The sequence below is a fragment of the Benincasa hispida genome, chromosome 4 (genome assembly GCF_009727055.1).
Source record: "Benincasa hispida cultivar B227 chromosome 4, ASM972705v1, whole genome shotgun sequence".
Classification (NCBI taxonomy): Eukaryota; Viridiplantae; Streptophyta; class Magnoliopsida; order Cucurbitales; family Cucurbitaceae; genus Benincasa; species Benincasa hispida.
In genome coordinates, this window is record NC_052352.1 from 6,735,447 (window position 1) to 6,752,808 (window position 17,362).

The following is a 17,362-nucleotide window of genomic DNA, read 5'->3' on the forward strand; positions in this document are numbered from 1 at the left end:
GTGATTTATTAAGCTTTCACCTTGATGCGCCAGCTTTATGCGGCCACCTTCTTGAGCAGATTTTCGCGAGCGCATATGATCATATAGCCTTGTGGTCGCAATCTCTTAATGCGCTCGGACGTTAATTTCTTCGGATCGCATTTCCACCTTGCGCCAACGCATTTTCTGCACAAAATACATAAGTTAACTGTTTTTAATGCGATGGACGCATGCGATCGCAATGTTATAAACTTAACGCTTTTGGACGCAATTTCATATATTTTTACCATCGCATTCCTTCATTGTTTTATAACTTTGCGCTGTAATAACGTGTATTTTCGCCCGTTATCAATAATCTTTCCTAGATAATATAATATCAACTAGACATAAGAAGTTGTGCAATTCGATCAGGTTCTTCATTTATCTCCATTTCACAAACTGAACCTCCATTTCTTCATTAACGTCCCCATGATTTCTTTCATCAGTTGAAGATAATAGCATCTCGTCGCCATCATAAGGCTTTACAACACTATCAAGATCCTTGTCCAAAAAGATTGCATAAATTTCGAGAGGGATTCACGACTCTTATGATGAAAATCAATATATATGGATTAACAACTCAAAAATGGACATATATATGGATTAAAATCTCCTAACCAAATAATTCCAACAATAATTATAAGCCTTATATAAAACCAGTCAAGATTCCATAAACATGTCAATGATAGGAAAAATACGACCATAACAAACAACAGAATATGACAAAGTCAAAAAAAAGTACGATGATCTCATAATTTACTACCAAAATAAGCATTGTTCACACATGTAAATAGAACAAAAATCAGTAGATGCAACTATGTCTCTTTGGCCAAAATTTCTAAAGGAAAACCCCATTGAGATTTACCCACAAAGGTTCCAAGTAGGTGAGGCATGTTAAGTGGATGAAGAATGTGCTAGATGAAACTTGTGATCATTTTCAAATTTCAAATTACTTATCTAAATAATGGAGAGAAGTTTCTGATCTTTCAAAAACTAGAAATAACACAGTTGTACGCTGTCGCTAACTCGGTCGATATTAGACTCCTAATCTAGGTTATCGTAATAAGAATGAAGAATTACGAATTAATAGAAGCAACCCAACATATGAAATTGAGCAAAAATTACTTTGTTTTATTTGAATTCAAGACAGAGTTTAGCTCATGATAAATTAACAAAGAACAAATTTGAACGTAAAAATGTTGTGGGTGTCCAGCCCATTTGTTGCACAAGAAAGACTTTATTTTAAACTTGTATCTTGTGAACTCAATTGGGGTTGATTTTTAGATTGACTCGTCTTGTAGGCTCTAGGTTTTCTTTTATGATATGAGGATGACCTAAGGAAAAAGAGTGAAAAAAGAGGCAGTAAATCGGAGAGAAAGATAGTAGTTCGATTTTTCAACGATGACTTTCACAAAGTTATTTGTGGTGTTTTGGAGAACAATTAAATTTGCTCCGATTTGGGTCTCATTTTCTCCAGAAAGTCGTCAAGAAAACCACGAACGAGACTGGCAATAAATATACAAACTTGATTGCATATTAATGTCCAAAACAACAGGCTCTTACAAACCAATTTGTAAAATAAAGTAGTAAATTCTACACAGTCCAATCTCAAAACATCTATAATTGCAAAACTATACATTCATCAACATGAAACGTAGTACAGTAATGCAACCCACCATTAAACGAATTTTAGTTTTGGATAAATTAAAATTGAGACCAAGAACGTCGCTCTGATACCAATTGAAGGACTGTGATGTTCGATGCGAAAGTGCGGATCGTGTCTCAATTTTAATTTCACAGATTTATAATTACAGAGAAACACATTATGCATTTTATAAAAGTTTTACAACATGCTTTTGAATTCAATAGAAAAGGAAGATTAGGGTTTAGAATTTTACTTACCCTTGGATAAAAAATTAAACTTCACGAAATCCTTTCCAATTGATCACAAACTCTCCAATTGAAACTCAAGCAGAACCAAAAACCAATGTGGACACCAACACAAGTGAGCCTTCTGTATTCCTCTTTAATTAAATTACTCAACATCCATCAACTGTCAGTTACTCCTGAAGAAACTCTTAAACAAGATTATCCATGAGCGCGTTCGGATCTTTCCTATTTCATTGTGACCGAATTACCACACACACATTCTAACAAATAGGTATGCATTTTAACACTAATTATAGGCATGTTTTGACAAATAAAATACAACAAATTGAGTAAACATACCAGTTGAAGACTATCGTCACTCGAACTCAATCCAGTGGAAGTGACTCCTTTACATCCTTATCGCCCAGCAATCAGTCACTTAACAACATGATCGTCTACACGAACGACAGCACACGAACAAGTACGACCGGGGACGACACTACCACTCGAAGCCCTTAGTATTCTCAAAGTGAGAATCCAAAGAGTGGATTTTGATGGAATTGGTAGAAGAAGGAGGAAAGGACGATCGTGTAGAACAACAAGCAAGTGGGATATAGCTATCGTATAGTCGGGTGCTTGTCGCTTAGAGAAAGGTACTTGTGTAGGTTTTACTACGCGATCGTCTAGTAATATGTAAGCGATCGTTTAGAAAAGCTCGGCCTGCTAAGCGATCGTTTAGAGAAGGTGAGTGATTGTTTAGAGAACGTGTGCGATCATTTAGTGTGTAGGTGTGCGGTCGTTTAGGCGATGGGCGTTATCATATAGGCTTTCAACTAAGCGATCGTGAAGTTTCCATACCATTAGCGATTTTTTCGAATTCTTTGCAAAATGAAGCCAATTTTCATTTTATTCTTCAGTTACAATAACCGAAATTGATCTTCCCACTTTCGCACAATTTAGGAGAAATTCCCGGTCAATTATCATATAACCAACTAATTAATTAATAAATGAATATAATCATATTATATTCTTAACCTATAGTTTGATATCATATATCTACTATAGTAATTTCTCCTCACTTGATATAAATCATTTTTATATCTAATTTCCTTCATAATAATGTATCTCATACATTTAGTCAATTATATCATATATAATTAATTAGTTCAATTATATCATATATAATCGAACTCCCTCTTGTCAGTTTGAACATTTCAAACTGACCCAAAAACTTATTCTCGACTTTATACAAGCTACCAAGGGGACCTTATGGACTTGTGGCTCGAAGCTCCAACGATACATGAATAGCTAACTAAACTCTTTAGCCACGAGATCCACCATCCGTTAACAGTTAGGCATTCCACTAAAGACCAATAGCTGAACTCTTCTTACCACAAATATATTTATGTGTCCATCGGATATAACCAATCATGAGTACGATGACCCTTCACAGATGCTCGTAAGTACAGCTGGACCAATTTACCATTTTGCCCCTGTAGTTACATCTCACTCCTTAAGTACCACTAATTCCTCTAATGAACAATACAACATAGTCCAACTATGTATGAACACCTCTCGAGCTAAAAGAAGGTGTGTGGTACCACATTGTTCAAGTCCTAAAATCAGCCTTTAAGGGAACTATCTATCTACTTGCCACTACTTCGGGGAAGGAGTGAATTCAATCTTATGTAGCTGAGTTCTCATCTCCTAAATCAGACGAATCCCCAAAATGGTAGGTTTGAGTCGGTGACCTCGCCACTCACACCCATACAAATCAAAGAGCCACCCTCAATGGCAGGAATTCTCAACTCACTCAAGATTGAGGTCATGTTACCTATGGTCATCTTAGTGAAGTGAAGTCTCTATCATGAACGGTGTTATATAACGAGACATTGACACTTCGTGGTCAGGTCTTATACAAACTCTTTGTATAGGATACCCCCGCTCGCATGTCCCCTACATGAATTATCAGAATCAGACCATCTATGACAAGTCACAACACTTGTGACCATTCCACAAAGCGAGCCGCATCCGTAGTGTTACTAGGATAAGGTTTTCCTTCTATATCTATATACTACAGACCGTTTTGGTTATCACTTAAGACATAATCCACTTATATGTCATCACATACATGCTTAAGTTACATATAGATAACCAAGGTTTTAGGTTTATTGGTTTGTGGTAAAGTAAATAAAGCAAACAACTAAGCAAAATCAAGAAGTGAAGTAAAATATCATACATTATACATCACAAGCATTCGTACAACCTGTTTACAAACTACAGGACACGAGACTTTAGGGCATCAACCCCAACAACTTTATTAAAATTGGAGAGTTGCACTCTTCGCACTATATTATATTTCTGTGTTCATTGGATATAACCAGTCAACAGTGTGATAATCCTTTACAAATTGCTCGTAAGTACAGTTGAGCCAAAATTATCATTTTGCCCCTATAATTACATCTAACTCTTCAAGTACCATCGAGCCCCTATAATTACATCTAACTCTTTAAGTACCATCGATCCCTCTAATGAACAATAAGTGTTGAAAGTAGGGTTCTACCCTAGGGATATTATTGTAATTGTCTTTTACCCTAGGGCTCTCTACTGTTTATTTATTCATCATGTTCTCTTGTATTCAGTATATCAATTAAAATAATAATAAGAAAAAGGTCTGTATCGTGGTTTTTCTCCCTGTTCTAGGATTTCCACGTAAACTGTGTTGGTCTCTTTTTTTTTCCTTTTTTTTCATCATGGTATTAGAGAATGGCGACGAAATCGTAGCCGTCATTGATGAGAACCAACCACAGACATCCTTTACAGACGAAGCTTCAATCATGGACATGAAAATTGTTATCCAAGAGACTGTAAAAGAATATCTTCAATCTGCCCTACCACAACTTCTTCCTGCCACCATTGTCGCCGTCCAACCACCATAGTAAGCGTCGTCGACGTCGATCGGGGGTCCCTTCGAAGGAGAGAATCGTGAGATTGGGCCACAAAGACCGTCGTTCGCGCCGACCATGCTGCACGCTGTCTCTTATACACATCTAATCCGAGCCGCTAACCCGACACAAGAGCAGTCCTTCCAAGCACCGCTGCCTCCGGTCCATTTCTCTTCGATCGATGCCCCCATTCCAGCGTACCCAGATGGTTCCGCGCCCAACTAGCCATCGGTCAAACAGATTTCAATATACCCAGTTGGTTCCACTTCCAACCAGCCGTCAGTCGAAGGCGCTTTTCCAGCGGGACCAAATCAGGGTGGGTCGGCTCAGTACCTTGACAATGTTTGACGTAGATTAGCCTATCTTCAAATGTAGATTCCATATTTGGAAACAGCCCTTGGTCCAAACCCTCAATCAGTCACCACAGAGAATTCGGTAAATTCGTTCTTTATTTTGCCCAATACAAATTACTTAACTGGCTCAATGGGAAATACTGCAGGATTTCTGGTAAGAGAAAAACTGAATGGGGAGAATTATTTTTCCTGGTCCTAGTCGATCAGAATGGCCCTAGAAGGAAGGCACAAATTCGGGTATCTGACAGGAGAAATTCTGAAACCTATCCCAGGCGATCCTCAAGAAAGAATCTGGAAAGGAGAGAATTCTCTATTACAGTCTATCCTCATCAATAGTATGAAGCCACAAATTGGCCGCCCTTACTATATACAGAAAATACTAAAGATATCTGGGAGGCAGCCAGGGATCTGTACTCGAAGCGACAGAACGCATCTCGGTTATACACGTTACACAAACATGTCCATGAATACAAACAAGGGACCATGGATGTTACTTCCTACTTTAATAAATTATTAGTATATTGGCAAGAGATGGATCTTTTTCGAGAGATTTTATGGAACTACGCACAAGATGGGGCCCAGTACTTGAACTTGAAGAGGCAGATCGGGTGTATGTGTTTTTGGCTAGATTAAACCCAAAATTTGACAGTGTTCGGAGTCGCATATTGGGTCAACGACCTACTCCTTCTCTCAGAGAAGTTTGTTCAGAGGTTCGACTGGAAGAGGATCGATCACATGCTATGAACAATCTTGTGGCCGTTTCCACTGATGCATCAGCCTTTGTTACAAAGGCGTCTAGTTCCAACAGTGATAAAAAAGCCCACACCTATCTGTGAGCATTGTAAGAAGTCGTGGCATACAAAGGACCAATGTTGGAAGCTGCACATTAGGCCCCCAAACAATAGGAGACGAAAATCACATGACAAATCAAACTCTGGGTGTGCACTCGTAAGTGACTCAGTTAATGAGAATACATAGCATCAATCCTCAACCAATAATAAGACCAATTTGAGTGATGTTGGGGTGAGTGCCATTGCGCAATCAGGTACATTTCCATCTTTTGGTCTTATTAGCATTAATGGTAGGAAACTCTGGATTGCATATTCAGGGGCCACATATCATCTCACCAGTTCTTCAGAATTGTTTTTTTCATATTGTTCGAGTGCGGGGCACGAACGTATTAGAATTGCAGACGGGTCTTTTGCCCCGGTTGCATGGAAAGGAAATACCTCTCCCTTTGATGGTTTAGTACTACGTGATACACTTCATGTGCCTAAAATCCCTAATAATCTTTTATCAATTAGTAAAATTACAAGAGATCTGAACTGTAAGGCCATTTTCTCACCAAATTCTCTTTTGTTTCAGGATCAGAAGTCGAGGATGACATTGACACTGCCCGGCACAATAGGGAGCTCTACTTCCTTTCTGACAATGCTTCTTCTAGGAGGGATCATAGAACTGGTTTTATGTCTGTAAAGTTTTTTACTTCCGAAAATGACTTTATGTTATGGCATTATCATTTAGGACATCCAAACTTTCAATATATGAAATATTTATTTCTGCAGTTATTCCGAAATATTAACATAGCGTCTCTAAATTGTGATGTATGTATTTGTGCCAAACAAAGTCGTATTACTTTTCGTTCTCAACCTTATAAGCCATCCAGTCCTTTTTCCCTCATTCATAGTAACGTCTGGGGACCCTTATCTACTATTACCTCAACTGGTAAATGTTGGTTCATCACTTTCATAGACGACCACACACGCCTCACTTGGGTGTTCTAACTTACTGATCAGTCTAAGGTCTCTTCCATCTTTCAACAATTTTATAATATGGTTGAAACCCAGTTTCATGCCAAGATTAGGATTTTGAGGAGTGATAATGGATGAGAGTTCTTTAACACCTCTTTCCATGACTTTCTTGTGTCTAAGGGAATTGTCCACCAGAGCTCGTGTGCTTATACTCCCCAACAAAATGGAGTAGCCGAACGTAAAAATCGTCATGGTGGAAGTTGCCCGATCCTTAATGTTGTCTGCCACTCTTCCGTCCTACTTGTGGGGAGATACCATTCTTATAGCGACTCACCTCATCAAACGCAAGTCAACAAGTGGCAGATGTTCTCACCAAGGGGTTACTGAGACCAAATTTTGACTACTGTATTAGCAAGTTGGGTTTTATTGATATTTATGCACCAACTTAAAAGGGAATGTTGAAAGTAGGGTTTTACCCTAGGGGTATTATTGTAATTGTCTCTTACCTTAAGACTCTCTACTTCTATTTATTCATCCTGTTCTCTTGTATTCAGTGTATCAATTAAAAAAATAATAAGAAAAAGGTCTGTATCGTGGTTTTTCTCTCTGTTCTAAAGTTTCCACGTAAACTATGTTGGTCTCTTTCTTTTCCTATTTTTCATCAATAAGTCATAGTCTAATTATGACCAAACCACTCTCGAGCCAAGAGACGGTGTGGTGCCACATTGTTCAAGCCCCAGAATAAGCCCTTAAGGGAGTAATTTATTTACTTACCCCGATATTAAGGAATAGTGAATTCCATCTTGTGTAGCTGTGTTCCTAGCTCCCCAATCAGACGAATCCCCAAAATTGTAGGCATATTGAGTCGGTGATCTGACCACTCTCACCCATGCAAATCAAATGACTATCTTCATAAGCAAGAGTTCACAACTCACTCAAAATTCAGGTCATGAGAACGAAAGGACAAAAAAATGAAAATGTTTTTTTAGCGAATATCTCCCGTGCTTGGTTAATCGATTGGTCATTCTAGTGAAATGTAAGTCTCTATTATTAACAACGTTATATAATGATACTATTCATTTCATGGTTCGGTCTTATACAAACTCTTTTGTATATAACACCCCCGCTCACATATCTCTACATGAATGATTAGTATTAGATCATTTGTAGAACTTTACAATAATTGTAACATTTACAAAGCGAGTCATATTCATAGTGTCACAAGGATAAGGTACCTAACCTCATTCATCTACTATAGACCATTTAGCTTATCACTTAAATATGGTCCACTTGTATGTCTGTACATACATGTTTAAGTTACAGAAGATAACCTTGGATGTTAGTTTATTGGTTTTGTAGGTAAATGTTACTAAATGTCAAATAAAACACCATAGATTTTTTTAAATAGATAAATTGTTTGAACTTTACAATTACAAACTACATAAACTACGAGATTTAGGGCATTAGCTCCAACAGATGGAGGGTTTGTTATATTGTAAAGATTTTTTTGATCCAATTGAAACAACCATAAAAGCATATGGCACAATTTCTAAACCTACAAAACCAAAGAAAATGGAAGAAAAAGATTGGGGAATGTTAAAGAGAAAAATTTTGGTGACTATTAGGCAATGGTTTTATATTAGCATTTTCAACCACGTGTCTAAGAAGTCTAATCCATATGAGTTGTGGAAGAAATTGGAAGGTCTTTATGAAAGGAAGACCGCACATAACAAAGCTTCTTTAATCAAGCAACTTGTTAATTTGAAATTGAAGGGTAAACTTCTTTAATCAAACAACTTGTTAATTTGAAATTGAAAGGTGGGAAGTCTGTTTCTGAGCATTTGAGTGACTTTTAGGATATTATTAATAAATTAATTACTATGAATATTGATCTTGATGATGAATTGTAGGGTTTGTTTTAGTTAAGTTCTTTGTCGAACAATTGGGAAACCTTGGTTGTGCTATTAGTAACTCTGCTCCAAAAGGTGTTTTGTCTTTGGATGTTATCAAATAGACCATGTTCAATGAAGAGATAAGAATGAAGGAGATGGAAGTTGATAATTCACATGCTCTTGTTGCTGAGAATCGTGGAAGCAACAATAGTAAGAGACCTAAAGATCGTGGTAACTCAAAAGGGAGGTCCAAGTCTAGAGACAAAGAGACTAAGACATGGCATTACTGTAACAACTCTAACCATATAAAAAAGTTTTGCTATCGTTCGAAGAAAGAACAAAGTAAGAAGCAAAATTCACAAAAAGAGGAAGGTGATAAAAATGTTATAGTGATTATTTCTCAGAGTGATAATGTAGTCATCTTGATTTGTGCAACCAGTGAGTGCCATCATGTAAAGAGTTCAAACACATAGTGGGTGGAGATCCAGGTGCTTCATACCATTATGTTCCCAAAAAGGAATATTTCTTGACCTATCAATCTTATGATTTTGGTATTGTGAAGATGGGAAACGAGAGTTCAGCTAGCATAGTTAGGTTAGATGATATTTGTGTGAAGATGAGTATTGGGTGCATGCTTACATTAAAGAATGTGTGCCATATTCCCGATTTACGCCTTAACTTGTTGTCTACAAATGTCTTTGATCTAGAAGGATTTCAACATACCTTTTGTGATGGGAAGTGGAAATTGTCTAAGGGTTCAATAATAGTTTCTCAAGGTGAGTTATGTTGCTCTTTGTATAAAGCAAACTTGAGCATATGTTCTTCTGAGTTGAATGCAGCAGAAGAAAGAATTCTCTAAATTTGTGGCATCGAAGGCTTGGGTATATGAGTGATAAGGGGATTAAATTGTTGGCAGGTAAATCTTTTATCCCTGTTGATAAAACATTTTCTCCTGACCCTTGTGATCATTGTTTGGCAAGTATGCAACATAGAATTTCCTTTTCTGGGAAGTCCATCAGAAGGCAAGGAAATTAGGAGTTAATACATTTTGATATTTGTGGGCCTATTGAGGTGGAGTCACTTGATGGCAATAAATATTTTGTCACTTTTATTGATGATGCTACTCGAAGAACTTAGGTATATATGTTGAAGATAAAAAGCCAAGTGTTCGAGATTTTTAAGAAATTTCATGTCATGGTAGAAAGGGAGACTGAAAGAAAATTGAAGTGTCTTCGATTTGACAATGGTGGTAATATACTTCAAATGAGTTCAAGTATTATTGTTCACAACTTGACATTAGACATGAGAAGACAGAGCCTTGCACACCACAACACAATAGAGTTACTGACAGGATGAACAGAACCATTGTGGAGAACGTGAGGAGTATGCTTAGAATGCCTGATCTTTCTAAGACATTTTAGGGTGAAGCAGTACAATGTGCAGTGTATTAATTAATCGATCTCCACCAATTCCTCTTGGTTTGAACATTCCAAAGAGAGCGTGGAAGGGACATGATCCTACTTATTTGTATCTCAAAGTCTTTGGCAACAAGGCATACATGCATGTGCCTAAGGAACATAGATCAAAACTTGATTAGAAGACCAATCTATGTGTTTTGTGTTGGGTATGAGGATGAAAAGTATGGTTATAACCTCTACGATCCAAAAAAGAAAAAGGTAGTGAGAAGTAGAGATGTAGTATTCTTTAAGCACGAGAAAGGTGCAGATCTTCTTAGTGCAGGGTATACTTTTACTTCGGAGTTGTGTTTTGATACTACTAATGATTCTACTTATACTCCTGTTGTTCAGCCGACAAATGAGAATGTTGATGATGTACATGATGATGTTGATGAGATACAACCTGATGGTAATGTACCAGATCATGTTGATGATGATGATCTTGTTGAGTCTTCACTTGATGGTAATGTACCAGATCAACATTCTTAGTACGAGGTATACTTTTACTTCAGAGGTGTTTTTATACTACTAATGATTCTACTTCTATTCCTTCTATTGTTCAGCCAACAAATGAGAATGTTGATGATGTACATGATGATGTTGATGAGATACAACTTGATGGTAATGTACCAGATCATGTTGATGATGATAATCTTGATGAGTCTTCACTTGATGAAGAAATTCATGAGAAAGATGCATATGAGGAAATGATTCATATAAAAGTTCGTGAGGAGGAGGAGCAATCTATTCCCCAAATGGAGGATACTCAGGCTCGAAAGTGAATGAACACTTATCAAAGAGAACCTATGAGTAGAAGTAAGATCGTTCCAAATTCATTGTGACATAATTACAAGCATTCACAAACATACATATAAATTATGCATTTCAGAACAAATCAGCATGATTTCAAAAAATTAAATACAAAGGAATGGGAGACTTACCTTTGAAGAACTCTTCGTCTGTCTTTCTCTTGCTCTCGTTTAGATCAGCACCTCTTGCTGTCGCTGCAATCGTCTAACCAAATCTTTCGCTGTTGCTTAGCATACGAATAGTTTCTCCACGAACAAGCAGCCTCTCGGACACCACTATTCAGTGGCCTTGGTATTCTCAGAGTGAGAATCCAGAAGGTGTGAGCTCTGTTGGATTTGGTAGAGGGAATGAGGAAATAACGATTACACTCAACGACCAAGCAAGTGAGAGAGGTTTGTGTCTATCGTATAGACTTGTGCTGGATCCTTCAGAAAAGGTGCACGATCGTTTAGGTAATGTGGCTTGATCGTTTAGTGAATCTCACTTAGGCATGCGATCATTTAGTCAACAGCGCATGTACACGATCGTTTAGACAAAAATTTTGAACTGTCGTGTAATCTCTCGTGAGCTAAACGATAGGTAGTGTACTCTTGTGAAGTGATGCAACGATTCTTTGATTCTCATTTAAAATGAAAACATTTTTCATTTTATCCTTCAGTTATGAAAACTAAATAAAACCCCCTACTTTCACGCACGGTTAAGGAGAAAACCACCAACAATTATCTCATAATTGATTTAATATAAATAAATATAATAACTAACTTATCATATTATATTTACAACCTATAGTTTTAATATCACATCATATGCAATATTTAAACCATAGTTCTTTTCTCTTTTACTTGATATAAATCATATTTATATCATTTTCCTCCAATTAATCTATCTCATACATCATGTCAACTATATCATATATAATTGAACCAGTTTAATAATGTCATATATAATCAAACTCCTCTTGTCAATTTGAACACTTCAAACTAACCCAAAAACTTACTCTCAACATGAATCCATTGAGCTACCAAGGGAACCTTATGAACCGGTAGCTTGAAGCTCCAATGGTACGTGAATAGCTGACTAAACTCTTTAGCCACGAGATCCACCATCCGTTAACTGTCGGGCACTCCACTAAAGACCGATAGCTGCACTCTTCTCATCACAGATATATATTCTGTGTCCATCAGATATACAATCAACAGTATGATAACCCTTCACAGATACTCGTAAGTACAGTTGGGCCAATTTACCATTTTGTCCCTATAGTTACATCTAACTCCTCAAGTACCACCGATCCCTCTAATGAAAAATACATCATAGTCCTACTATGATTGGACACCTCTTAGGCCATGAGAAGGTGTGTGGCGCCACATCGTTCAAGCCCCAGAATCAACCCTTAAGGGAGCAATCTATCTACTTACCCCTAATTCGAGGAAAGAATGAATTCCATCTTGTGTAATTGAGTTCTCAGCTCCCAAATTAGACGAATCTTCAAAGTGGTAGGTTTGAGTCGGCGATCTAGCCATACACACCCATGCAAATGAAAAGACCGCCCTCAAAGGCAGAAGTTCCCAACTCACTTAGGATTAAGATCATGTTACCTATGGTCATCCTAGTGAAGTGAAGTCTATGTCATGAACGGCATTATATAACGAGACTATACACTTCGTAGTCCGATCTTATACAAACTCCTTTGTATAGGACACCCTCGCTCGCATGTCTCTACGTGAATTATCAGGAACAGACCATATGTAGCAGTTGCAACACTTGTAACAATCTATAAAGCGAGCTGCATCCGTAGTGTCACTAGGATAAGGTTTCCCTCCTATGTCCATATACTACAGACCATTTTGGTTATCACTTAAGGCATGATCCACTTGTATGTCTCCACATACATGTTTAAATTACAACGACAACCAAGGATCTTAGTTTATTGGTTTGTGGTAAATCAAATAAAGCATCTCATGTTTCATAGAAAACAGTGAAGAAAATACCTGATATTATTACATCACAAGCGTTTGTTCAATACAGGTGTTTACAAGCTACAGAACCCAACGAGAGTTTAGGACATCAACCCCAACAGAAAGTCCATCAGAGTGAGTAAACCTTCAACAAGTTATCCAAGCTCATAGCTCATTCTAGTTAGTGAAGATGAAGAGTCAGATAACTATCAAGAGGTTTTGTCTCATGATGAAAAAGACCAGTGGCTCGACGCAATGAAGGAGGAGATAAATTCTCTGGAAAAGAATTGAACCTATGAGCTGGTGAAGCCTCCAATGGGCAAGAAAGTATTGAAAAACATATGGGTTTTCAAGTACAAGAAGGATGGTGAGAAGATAGTAAGGTACAAAACCAAATTAGTGGTTAAGGGATGCAACTAGAAAAAAAGGGCATTGATTTTGATTAGATCTTCTCTCCAGTGGTCAAAATGACATCTATCAGAACAGTGTTGGGATTAGCAATAAGTCTTGATCTTGAGATAGAGCAACTTGATGTAAAAACTGCTTTTTTACATGGTGACTTGCATGAAGAGATCTACATGGAGCAACCTGAAGGATTTGAAGAAAAAGGGAAAGATAAACTTGTTTGCAAGTTGAAGAAGAATCTTTATGAGCTTAGACAGGCACCAAAGCAATAGTACAAGAAATTTGATTCATTTATGATAAACAATGATTATAAACGAACTACAGTTGATTCTTGTGTATATTTTAGAAAGTTCCTTGCAGGCAACTTCATCATTCTTCTTTTATATGTAGATGATATGTTTATAGTTGGACAAGATATATATATGATTCAAAGTTTGAAGAAAGACTTGTCCAAGTCATTTGATATGAAAGATTTGAGTCCTGCAAAGCAAATCTTAGGTATGGAGATTGTTCGCGATGGGAAAGCTGGGAAATTGTGGTTATCCCAGGAGAAGTATATTGAACGAGTGTTGGAAAGGTTCAATATGAAGCATGCTAAGCCTGTTAGTACACCGGTAGCAACTCACTTTAAGCTAAGTAAGAAAGCTTGTTCTACAACAGAGAAAGAAAAAGAGAAAGAAGTTATATCATCTGTTCTTTACTCTTCTGTTGTTTGTTCTTTGATCTATGTTATGGTGTGTACTAGACATGATATTACACATGCAGTCAGTCTAGTGAGTTGTTTTCTATCCAATCCAGGTAAGACTCATTAGGAAATAGTGAAGTGGGTCAGATACTTGCGGGATACCTCTAAATTGAATTTATGTTATGGAGGTGGCAAACCTATGCCTGAAGGCTATACTAATGCAGACATGGCAAGTGATCTTGATAACAAAAAGTATACCTCAGGTTATGTGTTTACATCTTTAGGGAAAGCCATCCCATGGAAATCAAAGCTATAAAAATGTCTTAGCATTGTCCACAACTGAGGTAGAGTATATTGCAGCAGTAGAAGCAAGCAATGAGATATTATGGCTTGAAAGGTTCCTTCAAGAGTTGGGTTTAAAGCAAGGTGAGTATGTAATATTTTGCGTTAGTTAGAGTGCTATGGATTTGAGGAATAATTCATTGTATCATGCTCATACCAAACACGTTGACATTCGATATCATTGGCTATGAGATGTAATTGAAGAGAAAAGATTGAATCTGAAGAAAGTTCACACCGACAAGAATAGTGCATAAATGTTAACTAAGGTAATTCCTAGAAGCAAGGTTGAGCTTTGTAGTAAGCTTGTCGGGATGAGGTTCAAGTGATCATGGATGTGACTGTGTCTTCCGTTCCCCATGTTAGGCTGGAGGGGAAGATTGTTGTCAGTGTCCAGCCCACTTGTTGCACAAGCAAGATTTCATTTTAAACTTGTGTTTTGTGAGCTTAATGGGGGTTAATTTTTAGATTGACCCATCTTGTAAGCCCTAGGTTTTCTTTTATGTGATATGGGGATGACCTAAGAAAAAAAAAAAAAGAATGGAAAAAAGAAGCAAAAAATCGGAGAGAAAAAAATAGTTTTGTTTTTCAGCGATAGCTTCCACAAAGTTGTCGATTGTCAGAGTTTGAACCCTTGGATCGTGTTGAAATTTGGTCAGCATGTTTGGGACATATAGGGTCTCGTTTTAAACAGTTGGATCGTTGTTTGGAGTTCTAGTTTGTCCGTAGTCACTGGCAAACAGAATCTGAAAAACTGGGTAATTTTCATTCTTTTTATCTCTCAAGTGTTCATCTTTTATGTATGAAAGTATTGGGGGGTTGTGAACCTTTGTATGACTGATTTGGGTTCTTTTCCCCTTAATTTTATCATAAGAAGAGAAGTTGACAAGGGTGGACTTCTCACAAGTCCGGTGGTTTTTACTCTTCACATTGAAAATGTTTTCCATGGATAATTCGTGTGTGCTCTTTGTTTTTAGTCTTCCATAATTTTGTGGTATATTGTTGTCCTTTGTTGGTTGATCGCTTGATGATTATTTGATGATTTATTTGTGGTGTTTTGGATAACAATTATTTGGTTGATTGTTTTGAAAGAGATCCTAGTAGATGGTTGTTATATTGTTTGGGTCGTATAAAAAAAGTTCCACAGTACTTTTACCAATGAAACGAAAGGAAACAATCGTCTAGTGAAGAAAATACAAGAATGCTAAATTAACTTGCTAAAATTGGAATATTTAGCCATTTAAAATATTTAAGTAGAAGCAACAACTTGTTGGAAATTAAACAAAAAAATTACAAATCAAATAACAAAAACCTAAACTGGTCAAGGGAAAGTTAAAAAATAGAACTAGAGTAAAAAGGAAATGAATAAAACTGAACTAAGTTGAACCAAAAATTGTAAAGAGAAAGAAGTTGGATCCAAAGATGCCTAACTTTTACATTTTCAAGGAGAAAGCTGGAATTATGTACTACTGGAAATCGCAACTGTAATTCTGTATTTTTAGGAAAGCAATTGCAATCTGATAGAGAAACTGTTGCGAGTAGAAGGGTCTTATCCTATGGACATTTGCAGTGTATCAAGATCATCTTTCTCTTCAAACTAACAAATCTATTTGCTCTAAGCTAGTAAGTGGGTTGCTTCTTCTTCTTCTTCTTCAGCAACAGATTTGGGCTTCATCCTCTGAAACCCAAAACAAGAAGAAGAAGAAGAAGAAGAACAGTCAATTTCTCCTTAGTTCCAACAGCAAAAACAGAACAATCCCAGCTCCAAAACCCAAAGCATCACTAGACCTTGTGAGTGAAACACCAACACAAATCAACATCACAAATTATTCTTTCCTGTTGTTCATGTCTTTGGAAGCCATAGCCATAGCCAATTCAATCCCAGCAAACAGAAGAATAACACTAAATAAAAAGGAAATGGATAAAACTTGTGCAGACCAATTTCCCAATCCCTAAAACACCACTTCTGCTTTTGAGTAGACATATAAAATAAAACAAAAATCACTAGAGTATATTACTTAAGCATATTCCTGCAATCACCGGTACGTATCAAACCAAAGCACAACGGGAAAAAAAAATAATGATAATAATAATAAACCACCATAAAACCAAAGCAAATTTCAGAAAAGAGGAAAAATACCACCAAAAGTAATCCAAGCAAAGAAGAGAAACAACAATCCAGTTAAAACTAACTCCAAGTTGAAGCTATGGTGGTAGGATCTCAGTGAGAAGTTCTTGGGCAAAATGAGAAAGGGAGAGACCAGAGGAAGAAAATTTCAGCTAGGTCAAAACGTGGAAGGAAGAGGGGTAGTATGAGGGGTATTTTGGTAATTTCAATATAACATAAAACACCCATTCTATTATAATCCTAGGTTATTATAGTTGAGTTATAAAAGTTTGTGTTTAGGGACGTATTATTTTAGTTTGGATTATAATAATATATGTTTGAGATGTAAACTATTTTAATTTGAGAAGAAAATAGCAAATGAGAATATAAAATAGTATTTAGTGTATCAAAAGATGGTTATTATAGTCTTCTGACAACCCTCACCCCAAAACACCCAAAATTCAATTTACTTAAAATCTGGTTTAGAACATGTTCTTCAAAATGACTTATTTTTAAAACCCATTTTAAAATAAACGTCTTCTAAGAAGTTATCAAACATCACCAATATTTTCAAAACGATATTTTTTTTTCCTCAAATTTGATCACTTCAAAATGTAATATGAATACACCCTTAAGCATCTCAAATAGTGTATCTAACCACTCATCCACTAATCTCTATATGTATTTCAAATTAAAATCTCAATGACCTAATATGACTGAAAATTTTTGTTATTAAGTAAAAGGTGTTTGCTCTAATTAAGCCTAACAAAAAA

At 36.6% G+C, this 17,362-nt stretch overlaps 2 protein-coding genes across 3 annotated transcripts in view; one reads left to right on the plus strand and one right to left on the minus strand.

The window, feature by feature from the left end:
* Nucleotides 1–16,731, minus strand: part of LOC120075698 (mediator of RNA polymerase II transcription subunit 18) — a 21,623-nt gene extending 4,892 nt beyond the window's left edge. The window contains exon 1 of one of the 2 annotated variants that reach the window (XM_039029316.1): nucleotides 16,623–16,731. The gene's annotated coding sequence lies outside the window, so the exon portion shown is untranslated. Of the gene's footprint in view, nucleotides 1–11,226; nucleotides 11,412–16,622 lie in introns of those variants that run through there. The other variant, XM_039029317.1, reaches the window with a different exon arrangement.
* On the plus strand, nucleotides 10,391–11,067 carry LOC120076037 (coiled-coil domain-containing protein 1-like). The gene is made up of 2 exons (XM_039029820.1): nucleotides 10,391–10,753; nucleotides 10,849–11,067. The coding sequence occupies exons 1-2, from the start codon at nucleotides 10,391–10,393 to the stop codon at nucleotides 11,065–11,067; spliced, it is 582 nt and encodes a 193-aa protein (XP_038885748.1).
* Nucleotides 16,732–17,362: the final 631 nt, after the last annotated feature.